The 16,260-nt window shown below is 44.1% G+C and overlaps 1 protein-coding gene and 1 pseudogene across 7 annotated transcripts in view; one reads left to right on the top strand and one right to left on the bottom strand.

Moving 5' to 3' along the window:
• The window catches only part of GRK4 (G protein-coupled receptor kinase 4), a 58,520-nt gene extending 42,366 nt beyond the window's left edge, over positions 1–16,154 (bottom strand). For 2 of the 7 annotated variants that reach the window (XR_012331829.1, XR_012331830.1), the window contains exon 1: positions 15,642–16,140. Coding sequence is in view for 3 of the 7 variants with exons in the window: in XM_073804783.1 (XP_073660884.1) it covers positions 15,642–15,781 (140 nt within the window). In the remaining 4 variants the exon portion in view is untranslated. Of the gene's footprint in view, positions 1–15,641 lie in introns of all 7 variants that reach the window. The other 5 variants (XM_073804783.1, XM_073804781.1, XR_012331828.1 and 2 more) reach the window with 4 other exon arrangements.
• Positions 10,839–11,266, top strand: LOC117312461 (small ribosomal subunit protein uS8-like; annotated as a pseudogene).
• Positions 16,155–16,260: the final 106 nt, after the last annotated feature.

The following is a 16,260-nucleotide window of genomic DNA, read 5'->3' as shown; positions in this document are numbered from 1 at the left end:
CTGTAATTTTCTTTTTTTGTAGTATCTTTGTCTGGTTTTGGTATCAGCATGATGGTGGTCTCATAGAATGAGTTTGGGAGTGTTCCTTCCTCTGCAATTTTTTGGAAGAGTTTGAGAGGACGGGTATTAGCTCTTCTCTAAATGTTTGATATAATTCACCTGTGAAGCCATCTGGTCCTGGACTTTTGTTTGTTGGAAGATTTTTCATCACAGTTTCAATTTCATTACTTGTGACTGGTCTGTTCATATTTTCTATTTCTTCCTGGTTCAGTCTTGGAAGGTTATACATTTCTAAAAATTTGTTCATTTCTTCCAGGTTGTCCATCGTATTGGCATAGAGTTGTTTGTAGGAGTCTCTTAGGATGCTTTGTATTTCTGCGGTGTCTGTTGTAACTTCTCCTTTTTCATTTCTAATTTTATTGATTTGAGTCCTCTCCCTCTTTTTCTTGAAGAGTCTGGCTAATGGTTTATCAATTTTGTTTATCTTCTCAAAGAACCAGCTTTTAGTTTTGTTGAACTTTGCTATTGTTTTCTTTGTTTCTATTTCATTTATTTCTGCTCTGATCTTTATGATTTGTTTGTTCTTCTTTCTCTAATTGCTTCAGGTGTAAGGTTAGGTTGTTTATTTGAGATTTTTCTTGTTTCTTGAGGTAGGCTTGTATTGCTATAAACTTCCCTCTTAGAACTGCTTTTGCTGCATCCCATAGGTTTTGGATCATCGTGTTTTCATTGTCATTTGTCTCTAGGTATTTTTTGATTTCTTCAGTGATCTCTTGGCTATTTAGTAACGTACTGTTTAGCCTTCATGTGTTTGTGCTTTTTACATTTTTTCCCTGTAATTGATTTCTAATCTCATGGCGTTGTGGTCAGAAAAGACGCTTGATATGATTTCAATTTCCTTAAATTTACTGTGACCCAGGATGTGATCTATCCTGGAGAATGTTCCGTGCGCACTTGAGAAGAAAGTGTAATCTGCTGTTTTGGGATGGAATGTCCTATAAATATGAATTAAATCTATCTGGTCTATTATGTCATTTAAAGCTTGTGTTTCCTTATCAATTTTCTGTTTGGATGATCTGTCCATGGGTGTAAGTGAGGTGTTAAAGTCCCCACTATTATTGTGTTACTGTCGATTTCCTCTTTTATAGCTGTTAGCAGATGCCTTATGTATTGAGGTGCTCCTATGTTGGGTGAATATATATTTATATTTATAATTGTTATATCTTCTTCTTGGATTGATCCCTTGATCATTATGTAGTGTCCTTCCTTGTCTCTTGTAACATTCTTTACTTTAAAGTCTATTTTATCTGATATGAGTATTGCTACTCCGGCTTTCTCTCGATTTCCATTTGCATGGAATATATTTTTCCATCCCCTCACTTTCAGTCTGTATGTGTCCCTAGGTCTGAAGTGGGTCTCTTGTATACAGCATATATATGGGTCTTGTTTTTATATCCATTCAGCAAGCCTCTGTCTTTTGGTTGGAGCATTTAATCCATTCACGTTTAAGGTAATTATTGATATGTATGTTCCTATTACCATTTTCTTAATTGTTTTGGGTTTGTTTTTGTAGGTCCTTTTCTTCTCTTGTGTTTCCCACTTAGAGAAGTTCCTTTAGCATTTGTTGTAGAGCTGGTTTGGTGGTGCTGAATTCTCTTAGCTTTTGCTTGTCTGTAAAGCTTTTGATTTCTCCATCAAAACTGAATGAGATCCTTGCCGGGTAGAGTAATCTTGGTTGTAGGTTCTTCCCCTTCCTCACTTTAAGTATATCATGCCCCTCCCTTCTTGCTGTGGAGTTTCTGCTGAGAAATCGGCTGCTAACCTTATGGGAGTTCCCTTGTATGTTATTTGTCGTTTTTCCCTTGCTGCTTTCAATACTTTTTCTTTGTCTTTAATTTTTGCCAATTTGATTACTATGTGTTTCCGTGTTTCTCCTTGGGTTTATCCTGTATGAGACTCGCTGCACTTCCTGGACTTGGGTGGCTATTTCCTTTCCCATGTTAGGGAAGTTTTCGACTACAGTCTCTTCAAATATATTCTCGGGTCGTTCTCTCTCTCTCTTCTCCTTCTGGAACCCCTATAATGCGAATGTTGTTGCGTTTAATGTTGTCCCAGAGGTCTCTTAGGCTGTCTTCATTTCATTCTTTTTTCTTTATTCTGTTCTGCAGCAGTGAATTCCACCATTCAGTCTTCCCGGTCACTTATCCATTCTTCTGCCTTAGTTATTCTGCTATTGATTTCTTCTAGTGTATTTTTCATTTCAGTTATTGTGTTGTTCATCTCTGTTTGTTTGTTCTTTAATTCTTCTAGGTCTTTGTTAAACATTTCTTGCATCTTCTCGATCTTGCCTCCATTGTTTTTCCGAGGTCCTGGATCATCTTCACTGTCATTATTCTGAATTCTTTTTCTGGAAGGTTGCCTATCTCCACTTCATTTAGTTGTTTTCCTGGGGTTTTATCTTGTTCCTTCATGTGGTACATAGCCCTCTGCCTTTTCATCTTGTCTTTCTGTGAGTGTGATTTTTGTTCCACAGGCTGCAGGATTGTAGTTCTTCTTGCTTCTGCTGTGTGCCCTCTGGTGGATGAGGCTATCTAAGAGGCTTGTGCAAATTTCCTGATGGGAGGGACTGGTGGTGGGTAGAGCTGGGCATTGCTGTGGTGGGCAGAGCTCAGTAAAAGTTTAATCCGCTTGTCTGCTGATGGGTGGGGTTGGGTTCCCTCCCTGTTGGTTGTTTGGCCTGAGGTGACGCAACACTGGAGCCTACTGGGGCTCTTTGGTGGGGCTAAAATGGTGGACTCTGGGAGGGCTCACGCCAAGGAGTACTTCCCAGAACTTCTGCTGCCAGTGTCCTTGTCCTCACAGTGAGACACAGCCATCCCCCGCCTCTGCAGGAGACCCTCCAACACTAGCAGGTAGGTCTGGTTCAGTCTCCTATGGGGTCACTGCTCCTTCCCCTGGGTCCCAATGTGCACACTACTTTGTGTGTGCCCTCCAAGAGTGGAGTCTCTGTTTCCCCCTTGCCACCAGGGAAGCCCAAGACTCCTCAGCATCTTAAGTCCTGATGACTACAGCCAAATAATCAATGCTTTATGCCAGAGAAAAGCCAAATATGTGTACTTTCCCTTGTCAGAAATTAGTAGAGGGACTCCCCTGGTGGCACAGTGGTTAAGAATCTGCCTGCCAATGCAGGAGACACGGGTTCGAGCCCTGGTCCGGGAAGATCCCACATGCCGTGGAACAACTAAGCCTGTGCGCCACAACTACTGAGCCTGTGTGCTGCAACTACTGAAGCCCGTGCACCTAGAACCCGTGCTCTACAACAAGAGAAGCCACCTCAACGAGAAGCCCGTGCACCACAACGAAGAGTAGCCCCCGCTCACAGCAACTAGAGAAAGCCCACACGCAGCAACGGAGACCCAACGCAGCCAAAAAGAAATAAATAAAATACATTAAAATAAAAAGGATTAGTGGAAATGGCACACTAATGTGAATATAGGCTGTATTGGTTTTAGGGTAATTATAAGATACCTAACATGAAACCATTTTAAAAAATCAATTGCGGTATGAGTAATAGAACATTAATTAAAATGGAGGCTATCACCATATGATTTTCAGATTAACTTCCTGGTATTAATGTCCCAGGTTGATCTTTCTGCTTTGCAGTTTAAGTTAAATATTTATGAGGCACTAGGCTCCAACTCAGAGTGTGAGGGCAAAGTAAACTCATGGGGAGTGGACGCCTTCATTAAGTCCTGTCATGGGCCTGGGTCAGTCTGGCAGGCATATGGAGACTCAGCAATTATTAAATGACTTGTTGGTGTTTGCTTTGCATACAAAGTTCCCCAAGAATATTACACCCTTTCATCATGGCTTCACTTACTTAACCTGAAATTTTATGTCTGACACTTTATATTGGGTTTGCCAAAAAGTTCCTTCAGTTTTTGTGTAAAAATAAAAGACACATTTTTCATTTTCACCAAGAACTTTATTGAACAATGTATTCATCATTTTGTTCCACTACCTTCTGCCAATTTTCAGGCAACTTCGTAAGTCCATCTTTCCAAAACTTTTTATCTTTTTGAGCAAAGAACTGATCCAGGTGCCTTTTACAGTCTTCCAGGTAATTGAAATTTTTTCCATTATGAGAACTTTGTAAAGACCAAAATAAACAGAAATCTGAAGGTACAATGTCTGGTGAATAAGGCGGATGAATCAGAACTTCCCAGCCAAGCTGTAACAGTTTTTGCCTGGTGATGAAAGAGACATGTGGTCGTGCGTTATCCTGATGGAAGATTATGCGTTCTCTGTTGACTAATTCTGGACGCTTTTCATCGAGTGCTGCTTTCAGCTGGTCTAACTGGGAGCAGTACTTGTTGGAATTAAGAGTTTGGTTTTCCAGAAGGACCTCATAATAGAGGACTCCCTTCTAATTCCACCATATACACAACATCAACCTCTTTGGATGAAGACCCGCCTTTGGTGTGGTTGGTGGTGGTTCATTTCCATCGCCCCACAATCTCTTCCGTTCCACATTACTGTACGGTGACCACTTTTCATCACCCATCACAATGTTTTAAAAATGAAACGTTTTCATTACGTTTCAGTAAAGAATCGCATGCAGAAATACGGTCAAGAAGGTTTTTTTTCATTTAACTTACATGGAACCCAAACATCAAAGCGATGAACATAACCAAGCTGGTGCAAATGATTTTCAACGCTTGATTTGGATATTTCGAGTATGTCGGCTATCACCCACATGGTATAATGTTGATTGTTCTCAATTAATGTCTCGATTTGATCGCTAACAACTTCAACTGGTCTACCCAACCATGGACCATCGTCCAGCGAGAAATCTCCAGCACGAAACTTCACAGACCACTTTTAACACGTTTGATCAGTCACGGCACCTCCATACACTGCACAAATCTTTTTCTGCCTTTCAGTTGCATTTTTACCTTTCTTGAAATAATAAAGCATAATATGCTGAAAATATTGCTTTTTTTCTTCCATCTTCAATATTAAAATGGTTACACAAAAATTCACCAATTTTTGGTAAGTTTTTTTTAATGCACGCTGATACGATAACTGTCACAATACAATCTAACAAAATTGGTTTTTTTGTTTTTTGGGGGTTTTTTTGCAGTACGTGGGCCTCTCACTGTTGTGGCCTCTCCCATTGCGGAGCACAGGCTCCAGACGCGCAGGCTCAGTGGCCATGGCTCACAGGCCCAGCTGCTCCGCAGCGTGTGGGATCTTCCCGGACCAGGGCACGAACCCGTGTTCCCTGCATCGGCAGGCGGACTCTCAACCGCTGTGCCACCAGGGAAGCCCACAAAATTGTTTTGAATGAAGTTAAAGACAACTAAGCACTACTAGAGCCATCTTATGGAAAAACACGAATGAACTTTTTGATCAACCCAAACAGCTTTTGATGGTTAATGGCCTGAAACCTTTTATGATTTAAATATTTTAATTTGACTGATTTGTTCCCATCTCTGCTGTTCTGTGTGTCAGTCACTTGTAAGTTTAGGATCTGATATCCTGTAAGTTAGAAATTATTTCTGTTTATGGGTGGATCTGCTTTGGAAATGAAATTTGGGTTGAAGGTTAGAAGATGGCATCACAGCCAGGGAACGGGAATTTTGTGGGGGGGGGATCTGTTATAACCAGAGACCCAGGAGGCTTCCTGGGTCCTGCTTTCTCACTCACACCACATCCCATCTGTCACCAGGTCCTGTTGATTCTGCCTCCAAAATCTTCTTGCATCTGTTCCCTCCCCTCCTCATCCCGTCGTTCCTTTTGTCCATACTCTCAGCAACTCTAAGCTGAACCGGGCAAGAGCCTCAGCCCTGGTTTCCTTGCCTTCAGTCTGGTCCTCTTCATTTCATTTCTCAAACTACAGTCAAAGTGACCTTATCAAGCATGAACCTGATGATGAAGCACCCCTACTTGTCTCTGTCTCGCCTCTCCTCTCCCTGTATTCTCCTTCTGTACCACTTATGCAAACGTCCACAGTCCCCTGAGCGCTGTCAGCATCCTCCACCCTTTGTGCTTTGTAAGCATCCTTTTCTTCTGGCCACAGTGCTCTTTCCTCTTCTGTTCATCCAGAAAACTCCTGTTTATCCTCTAAGACGCAGCTCCAGTGTCTCCTCTCATGTGAAGTCTTCTTCCGTGTTCCCTTCACTTGTTGAAGCAGCCCTGGCCATTGTCCTCCTTATCACGTTGTCCTGCATGTCAACTATTCATTGTCAGGTCTACTCCTTCACCAGACTGTGAGCGCCAAAGCACAGGGATAATCTTTACACTTCCCACACTCAGACAAACAGTGGGTGTTAGAGAATTTTTCTAAAAATCTAGGGTACTAGAATTTATTAGATTGCTAATTGTAATTTATATTGACATAAAATAATTTAGCTTAGAAATTAATACTTACTCGTTTGGAGGAAAGACTTTACTTCTTCGGCATTTTTATTGCCTCTAGAAAAATATTTTCTAGTTTGTGAAGGAAACAATTTATTTAATGACCTGTGTTTCTCCTCATCTGATAAGCTCGTCAACATGAACAAATCGGTTTTCTAGAATTGTGCTGTCCAGCATAAGCACTACATGTGGCCGTTGAGCTCTGGATGTGTGGCCAATCTGAATGGAGAAGTGCTGATTCAGATTCTGACTAACTAGTATGACAATGAGAATTTTTGTTTTGTTTTGAATGAGTTAGTTGAATACATTCAGATGTGTTTCATTTGAAACATGGATCCCTATTCTCTGGATAACACAATATGATTTGATGGGGTTTTTTTGTTTGTTTTTTAAAATATTTATTTATTTATTTATTTTATTTATTTAGGCCGCACAGGGTCTTAGTTGCAGCATGCGTGATCTTTAGTTGCGGCATGCAGACTCTTTAGTTGCAGCAGTCAGGCTTCTTAGTTGCGGCATGCAACTCTTAGCTGTGGCATGCATGCAGGATCTAGTTCCCCAACCAGGGATCGAACCTGGGCCCCCTGCATTGGGAGCACAGAGTCTTACCCACTGGACCACCAGGGAAGTCCCTGATTTGATGTTTTATGCACAAAAGTAAAAACACTTAAAAATGTCAATTGGGCTAAAAGTGAATGTTCACAATATAATATATACAGTGAGAAATGGAAGGGAAACAGAATTTCCACAAGCTGTGAAACCACATTACTGTACTGGTGAGAAATCTTAAGGGTTACTTCAACCATAAGGTTAAGGTGAATGTTAACATAGCTGACATGGCTGTTGGTCTGAAGAGGTCAAACAGTAAAATGACCTGAACAGCTGCAGGTCTGGAAACTTTAGCACTTTAACACTTTAGCACTCAATCTCTGTTGTTATTCTGTCAAAGGAGAGCATTTAAAAGCCACTCCCCAGCTCGTCAAGTGCAGACAGAACACAGAAGACCCAGGGTGCTGAGATTCAGGGAAGTCCGAGGGCTGCAGGGTCCCTCGCCTGGAAAGAGGACCATTCCCTAGTGACCAGTGGTGGGCAGTGGAAATTGTGCAGAGGGTACTGGAAAGGGGAAAAAGCCCTGACGATGCAGGTGATGATGACACAAGCAGAGGCGGAGGACAAAGCCTGGAACCCAGGAAAAGAGCCAACATGAAACAAGAATGATGACCGTCTCCAGTGAGGGGTCAGTCCAGGCAGAAGAGAAATAGCAACTAGATCTGAACAGGAGCTGGAAATATATGTACGTCTATGATTGCTGCCTAGTCTATAGAACTGTGTTTAATTTAACCAGAAAGTAAACTGTATTAAGTCTTAGTTCATCTAACAGTTATCAGTAAGAACAGTACACTACTCACAAAGTTCTACTAAGTAAGAGACTGACAAATATGTCTAGGCATGGGTGACCTGATGCAGAAGCTTATTAGTTTCTGGTCTCAGTTCTTTTTTTTTCTTTCAGAGATCATTGAAATTTAGTTAATCACATTGCATTTAGTCATAAGATACTTGTTTCCTCCACTTGCCTGTCACCTCATCAAAGGCAAATTTTCTGCCGAGTTCATGGTTCACTCCAGTACCTCCCACAGTTCCTAGCACAAAATAAATGGCCAATAAATTCTTGATGAAGGAATGGAAAAAAAGAAAAAGAGATATGGATTAAGCATTCAACTCAAGAAGGCAGAAGCCAATCAAAATAGAATAATAATGTAAGCAGAAATTAATAAAACAGAAGGCAAGCATACAATAGCATATGAAACCAAAAGCTGGTTCATTGAAAAGACTAATAAAATAGAAACATCTTTTGCAAGTCTAATAAAAATGACAGGCACACACAAATAATACTCCAAATGAAAAAGATCACAATTGTAATTGTAAAATAGTAAGAAAACGTTACAAATAACGTTTATGCCAAATAAATTTGAACACTTAGAGGAAAATATTTTTCTCAGCAACCACACATTACCAAACATAGCTCAAGAAGAAACAGGAATCTTGAATATCACGATAACTATTAAAGAAACTAGACAGATAATAAAAAGAACCGTTCCCATCCCTTCTTCCAGAGACGAAAAGGCACCAAACCTAGGCATTTCACAAGCAAGTTTCACCAATCCTTTAAGGTACAGAGAGTCACTATCTAATGAATTTTTTTTTCCTTTAAAAACAAAACTTTTACCAGATATAATCTGCACAATGATATGCACTAATCTTAAGGCTATTTCTTGATGAACTTTTACAAATGTATGTATGCACACAGTTACCACCTGGATCAATAAATAGAACATCCTCGCTGTTCCCCAAAGCTCCCTCCTGCCTCCTTTGTGTCACACCCCCCTTCCTGGAAGCAATCATGACTCCCATTCAGATGGCCGCGGGTTAATTTCACTTCATGCTCATGAAATCACTGAGGATTGTACTGAATAGTTTCTTCTGATTTTCCCCTCAACATAAGGCTCTTCAGATTTGCCCAGGCTGTTGCATGTGTCAGTAGCCAACGCTTTCCTATTGCAGTGTAGTATTATACTGTTTCATTATGTGTTGATCCATTCTCTTACTGAGAACACTTGGGCTGTTTCCAGTTTGAGACTATTAGGAATAAAGCTGGTACAAACCAGACTTTTTGTAGACGTCTGTATGAATTTCACCTGGGTATATCCTGAAGGGGAATCACTGGGCCATAGCATAGGTGTGTGTGTAACTTTATTAGAAAGTGCTATTTTCCTGTACTGGTCCGACCATTTTACACTCCAACAAGCAACGTGTGTGAGCTCTAGTTGCCGCTACTCGGCATCTTTGCTAACACCTGATATATTGTCAAGGAACGCAAGCAGCCTCTAGAAGCTGGAAGAGGCAAGAAAATGGATGGATTCTCCCCCAGAATTGCCAGAAAGGAACGCAACCCTGCTGACACCTTGACTTTAACCTAGTGAGACCCTTTTCAGACTTCTGACCTGTTAGATAATAAAGTTTTGTGGTAATTTGTTACACCAGCAACAGGAAAACTAATACGGCAAGTCAGAAAATGGGAGACTTGTGCAAGCATATTTAGTATCCAGATTATATAAAGAGCTGCTACAAATCAATGAGACACTCTCCCCTCACTGGGCAGAAGATGCGAAGAAACAATTCACAAAGAGGAAAGCTGAATCACCAGTCAATGTGAAAAGATGTTCAATCCCCCTGGTAATTAGGAAAACACAAATTGAAACAGTGTTACATGGACTGACCTGTATCCGCCCCCTCCCATTCACATGTTGAAATGCTGATCTCCAATGTGATTGTATTTGGAGATGGGGCCTTTAGGGTAGTAATTAAGGTTAAATGAGGCCAGAGGGTTAGGACCCTAATCCCATAGGTGTCCCTGTAAGAGTAAGTTACCAGATCTCCCCCTCTCTCAGCCAACACACAGGAAAGGCCATGTGAGCACACAGGAAGAGAGCCCTCACCAGAACTCAACCATGATGGCACCTTGGTCTTGGACTCCTGGCCTCCAGAGTTGTGGGAAAATAAATTTCTGTCATTTAAGCCACCCAGTCTGCGGTATTTTGTCATGGCAGCCCAAGCAGACTAATATACATGTAAGATAACATTTCATGCCCTTCAGGAACAAAAGTTTGAGAGTCTGATAACTCCACGTGCTAGCAAGAGTGGAAAGGAAGGAAGATGAGGGAGGGAAAAGAGGAGGAAGGGGACTTATACATCAACAAGGATAACAAAACCACACACACACACAGAGCAACAGCACCGACCTGAGGTTTAAATCATGTAAAACAATACACTCCGTATTGTCACCTACAAACCTAAACAGCCAAAGTGCAGAGAGACCTTGGTTATCTCCGGGGAATGCGGGAAGGGCCTGGGGCCTTGGAAAGATACACAAAGTGTCTCCAGTATATCTGCATGTTTTTTTCTTAAAGAAATGAAATGCAGCAAAATGTTAAGGTCTGTTGGCGGTGGGCACTGGGGTGCTTGTTATACTATCTTCTACACTTTGAACTCTTACACAATTAAAGAAACCACATTCACATTAAATTAGGAACGTTTCTCAAAACAGAAACAGATTCATAGACACCGAGAACAAACTGGTGGTTGCCAGGGCGGAGGGGGTGCTGGGGGGATGAGTGAAATAGGTGGGGGAGATTAAGAGGTACACATTTCCAGGTATAAAGTAAATAAATTACAGGGATGTAATGTACAGCATAAGGAATATAGCCAAGAATATTTTAATATCCTTGTATGGTGACAAATGGTAACTAGGTCTAGCATGGTGATCATTTTGTAATGTACAGAAATACCAAAGCACTATGTTGTACACCTAAAATTAATATAATACTGTAAGTCAATTATACTTCAAAAAAAAATTAGAAATGCTCTCTCCGCCATCTTTCCGCGCCACCATAACAGTGGGCACGAATGCCCCGGCCGATGCTCTCAAGAGCATCAACAATGCCGAAAATAGACGCCAAAGCCAGGTTCTTACTAGGCTGTCCTCCAAACTCACTGTCCACTTTCCAACTGTGATGATGAAGCATGGCTCCACTGGAGAATCTGATCACCTGTGATCCCATGATCACAGAGCTGGGAAAATTGTCGTGAAGCTCTCAGGCAGGCTAAACAAGTGTGGAGTGATCAGCCCAGATTTGATGTGCAACTCAAAGATCTAGAAAAACGGCAGAGTAACCTGCTCCCGTCCCGTCAGTTTGGTCCCTTTGGACTGACAACCTCAGCTAGCAACATGGTCCATGAAGCAAGATGAAAACACACAGGAGGGAAAATCCTGGGATTCTTTTTCTAGGGATGAAACACATTCATGCAAATAAAATGCCTCAATGGAAAAAAATCAGAAATGTTTATCAATGTTTCAATTGTCAAAAATGAAAATACTTTTTCCCTTTTTTTGGCCATGCCGCATGACTTGTGGGATCTTAGTTCCCCGACCAGGGATCGAACCCGTGCCCTCGGCAGTGAAAGTGCGGAGTCCTAACCACTGGACCGCCAGGGAATTCCCATACTTTTTCTTTTTTATTGGAAAACATTTTGGCTACAATTATCATTACCAGAAGAAATCAAAAATGAAAAATCTAAGCTTATTATTTTTTAAATTTAGTTAGTTAGTTAGTTTTGGCTGCATTGGGTCTTTGTTGCTGCGCGGGCTTTCTCTAGTTGCAGTGACCAGGGGCTACTCTTCGTTGCAGTGCATGGGCTTCTCATTGCGGTGGCTTCTCTTGTTGCGTAGCATGGGCTCTAGGTGCGCGGGCTTCAGTAGTTGTAGCACGTGAGCTCAGTAGTTGTGGCTCGCGGGCTCTAGAGTGCAGGCTCAGTAGTTGTGGCGCACGGGTTTAGTTGCTCCGCGGCATGTGGGATCTTCCCGGACCAGGGCTCAAACCCGTGTGCCCTGCATTGGCAGGCGGATTCTTAACCACTGCTCCACCAGGGAAGCCCTAAGCTTAATTTTATTTATTTATTTATTCATTTATTTTTGGCTGCTTTGGGTCTTCATTGCTGCGCACTGGCCTTCTATAGCTGCAGCGAGCCAGGGGCTACACTTCGTTGCTCGGCAGCATGTGGGATCCTCCCGGACCAGAGCCCGAACCCGTGTCCCCTGCATTGGCAGGCAGACTCTCAACCACCGCGCCACCAGGGAAGCCCCTAAGCTTAATTTTTTAAGTTATAAAGATAACCAATACAAGAATTAAAAACAGTGATATAATTATATTGATAAGGGAAAAGAAGATGGAGTTGGTTTAAGTGAGCTATCTCCTCATGAGGCTCAGAAAAGTCTGAATTTGATCAACACTATACTTTAGAAACGCAACAGTAATCAGGAAGATAACTAAAATAGAACCCAAGAAAAGAATCAATGTGGCTGCACCTGGGGAGGTGTCTTTGTTTGGGCCACTATAATGGAATACCACAGACTGGGTGGCTTATAAGCAACAGAAATTTATTTATCAAGGCACTGGCAGCTTTGGTGTCTGGTGAGGACCTGCTTCCTGGCTCATAGACGGTGTCTTCTGTGTCTTCACGTGGCACGAGGGGCAAGGGAGCTCCCTGGGGTCTTGTTTAAAAGGGACTTGTAGCATTCCGAGGGCTCCACCCTCATGACTTAATCATCTCCTAATACAATCACACTAGGGATTATGCTTCAACATATGCATTCTGCAGGGACACAAACATTCAGTCTATAGTAGAAGGAGTAGAATGGAGAAGGTTAGGGCTCTTTATTAAAAGTCCTTCTATTCTCTGATTTTCAAAAATCATTGGTTATTTGGAAATGTGTTTTTAAACACATAGAACAGAAGCGGTGGAGCTGATTTTGTCCTTGGCTCTATGAGAGGCACTCCTACAAGACTGCACCATGTTTAGCCCACGTGAATGTGGGAGCATTGTTTTTCAAAACAACACTCAGAAAAAGAGATGTAGGTTTACAATGCAAAAGCTCAAGCACAGTGTCTCTGCCAGGAAGTGAGACTAGTTAGCACAGCAGTAAGGGGGCAGCAAAGGTAACACTGTCCTGTGTCCTTTGAACTAGGACTCTCTTTCAATTCGGTAGAGACAAAGATTTACATTCTGAAAGAAACGCACGCGTGCCTGGCCTTTGGCTAACCTCATAACTAGTGCTGGCTGGCCCTGCTGTCTTTGCTAGTGATGAACATGTAAACATGGAGAGGGAACCTACCGGCTGCACTGCAGATACAATTAAACACTTAATCCTGACTTAATAAGAAATTAACACAACACTAAATCATCCATACTTCAATAAAATTTTAAAAAAATGAATAATAAAATAATACTGATTTAATAAAAACAATAAAAACGTTCATTCAAAACAAAATAAAAAGCACTTGGCATTTACAAGTATGGAGCCAACTGACATCCCAAAGTTGAATAAAATCTCAGGTTTTGCTCCCTATTTCCAGACTGCTAGTCTAAAAAGATAGCTTATTTTGAAACTTCAATTTCTGGTTATCACCAGTACTGAGAGACTTCCTAAGATGTGCTCTTTTGTCCTTCAGCCAGCATTTGGAATTTGCAGAGAACAGACTGAGTGCCATTACAGCGCTGGGTGCCAGTGACACAGAAGGGGAGACCCAAAGCTGCCCCGGGGGATGCCCAGTGCAGCAAGAGCTCCTCCTGGGCACAGCAGTGGCTCAAGGGACGGAGCTCAAGGGACGGAGTGACCAGGCCTCTTGCAGGAATGTGGACGTTCCCCAGAAAAGACTCTGGAGCTGGAACAGGAAGGAAGAAGACGACTGCAGGCAGAAAAGAAAAGCCTGGAGGCGTGAAGTGGTGTGACACGCTCAGCTGCTGTGGACAAGGAGAGGAGAGCAGGCCAGTGGTCAGACAGGACCCTGTGGGCCATGATGAACTAAGGCGTTTGTTCTTGACCTGGAATGAAGCTCCAGGGCCAAATTTTAAACAGAGAACAAATCTGGGTTTTAGAAAGTGTTCTAGCAGCATTGGGGATGATAAAAGAGAAGCAGCTCTGGAAGTAGAGAGCAGCTAGGAAACCACTGCCCTCAGTCAACTTACGAGGTGTCGAGAACCATCTAAGGGGGTACTGGGTGAAGACAGAGACAAAGAAATGGATAACAGAAATAATGAAGCTTAAGGATAAACAAGATTCAAGGACCTCCTGCATGTGGGAATTCAGGAAGAGAAAAGCTATGCTTTTGGAAAGTCTAAGAATGAGACAAGGAATCAGGTTCAAGGTCAATTAAATGATCACAACTGCAATGTTAAAATGCCAGCTTTTCATCATGACTCTGGACATAATAAAATCTACAACCACAACTACTATGCTTTTTTACTGAGCACTTTCTAAGCGCCAAGCACTGTACCACGTTATTCCATGCAGTCCCCTCGTCAACACCATGAAGCAGGATGGTTGTAAGTCCAGCTTTACAGAACAGGAGAATTAGGCCTAGGAACTAGCTGGGATAACGTCCATAAAGAATTGAGCACGATGCCTGGACAAAGCAATCCCTCATTAACGGTAGCTATTCTTAGCTATCAATCATGAGGCTCTGCAGCCATACTTGAACATGCTTTATTCCCTCCGTATCAAGCCAATCCTAATCAACACCTTTCCTCTTGAAAGGCACTTGGGATACAAACGGGAAGGGGGGGAGCTTAAAAAGAAAACAAACCCCCCAAATCTGAAATAGCTGTGTTCCAGGTTAATTTCTCTCACAGAACGTTATACACTATTCTAAGCACAAGATGAACTTATTGATGCTTCTCAACAGCATCCAAGTCACCAGGAGCACCACTTGGCCGACATCTGCGCCCAGGAATCCTGAAGCCCTGGGAGATGGAGCATAAAACACTTCTTCCAGGTTGTCTTAAATATACATCCTTCGGTGGGCACTTACGCTGTTCCCAGCACAAACATGAAGCAGCTGCTCCCACCCAGACTCCCTAAGAGGGAAGCTGCGGAAGAACTATGGGTGGTCCCTGCCGCCCGCTCTCCCATCTCTCGGGGGGCCGGAGAGGGGACGCTCGGTATTCCACAGAGAACTCTACTCCTGGGGTCTCTGAGCAGAAGGGCTGCGCCAACTGCTGCTTCTACGTTGCTATCAGGGTGAATTGTAACTAACGTGCTCAATCTATCTCTAAGTCGGGCTAAAACCCACTCCACACACCGTAAAGTCTCGGACACCACCAAACCTCAAAACCAAGAATCGATGTTAAAGTAACACTCTAAAAACACTAACGGAAGGGTCTCCCGGGTTAGTTTACAGGATTTTCTTCTTGGTCCTTTAAAGAGCACAAAGGCGCGGTTCTTGTTTGCTGGCTTCGCTCGCCGGTCCGGCTTCCTCCCTCGGGGACAGAACACGGCTCGCCTGGTGCTGAAGCCACACTGCGACCCGAGGTTCCGGAGGAAGTGCAGGACAGGGAACAAGCTCACACTAACAAGAGCAGAGCGCAGGCCACCTTCACCTGCGTCCGGAGGCGCCGAAAGGGGACGGGGCGGCTTAAGCTTTACGTGCCCAAGCTGACCACTCGCCGACTGACCACTGCTGAGAGTGAGGCTGCGCGGACCCCGGGTCCGGATTCCACAGAAAATCTGGGGTCCGCAGCAGGGTCGGGGTTCTGCTTGGGACCAGGGTTCAGGTCCCAAGGGGATCAGGACTCCAGCGGGGGTCGGGGCGCCGCTGTGCACCCACCTTGGCGCGCTTTCAGCAGCATCGAGTTGGCCAAGAGGTTCTCGAGCTCCATGGACGACCGCCGCCGCCGCGACCAAGCTTTGTGGACTCGAGGAGGCGAGGTGGCGACCGGGGGCGGCGGTGGGGCAGCCTCCGCGCATCGCTCGCCCAACGCCGGGTCCGGTCCCGCACTGGGCCGCCGCTTCTCCTCGTCCTCCTGCTGCTGTTGCTGCTTCTGCCGCTGCCGCCGCCGCCGCTGCGTCGGACGCTGCCGGCGCCGCGACGCCTCGCCCTCGGGACCCGGGACTGCGGCCCAGGAGGGGTCGGGCCGAGCCCCCGCGGTCACCCCCGCCGCGCCGTGGCCCGGGCTGTCGGCCCCATCGCCCGGGGAGGCGCTCACTGGCCGGGGAACCACCCCCCGGCGACGACGGCTCCGGCCAACGGTTCCCCAGACGAGGGAGCCAGAGCGCTGCGCTCCACGGACCCCGAAGCTGGGGCGCTACCGCGCGGGCCGGGACCGCTCCCAGAAGGCCCCGCACGGGGCGGAGGCGGTGGGGCGCGAGCGCGGCCTGCTGGGAGTTGTAGTTGCTCAGCCTATGGGCGGGTAAGCTGAGCGGGGGCTTGTCAGTATTTTACCCAA

The sequence above is a fragment of the Tursiops truncatus genome, chromosome 5, assembly GCF_011762595.2.
Source record: "Tursiops truncatus isolate mTurTru1 chromosome 5, mTurTru1.mat.Y, whole genome shotgun sequence".
NCBI classification, from domain to species: Eukaryota; Metazoa; Chordata; class Mammalia; order Artiodactyla; family Delphinidae; genus Tursiops; species Tursiops truncatus.
This window is presented reverse-complemented; position numbering and strand designations above follow the sequence as displayed.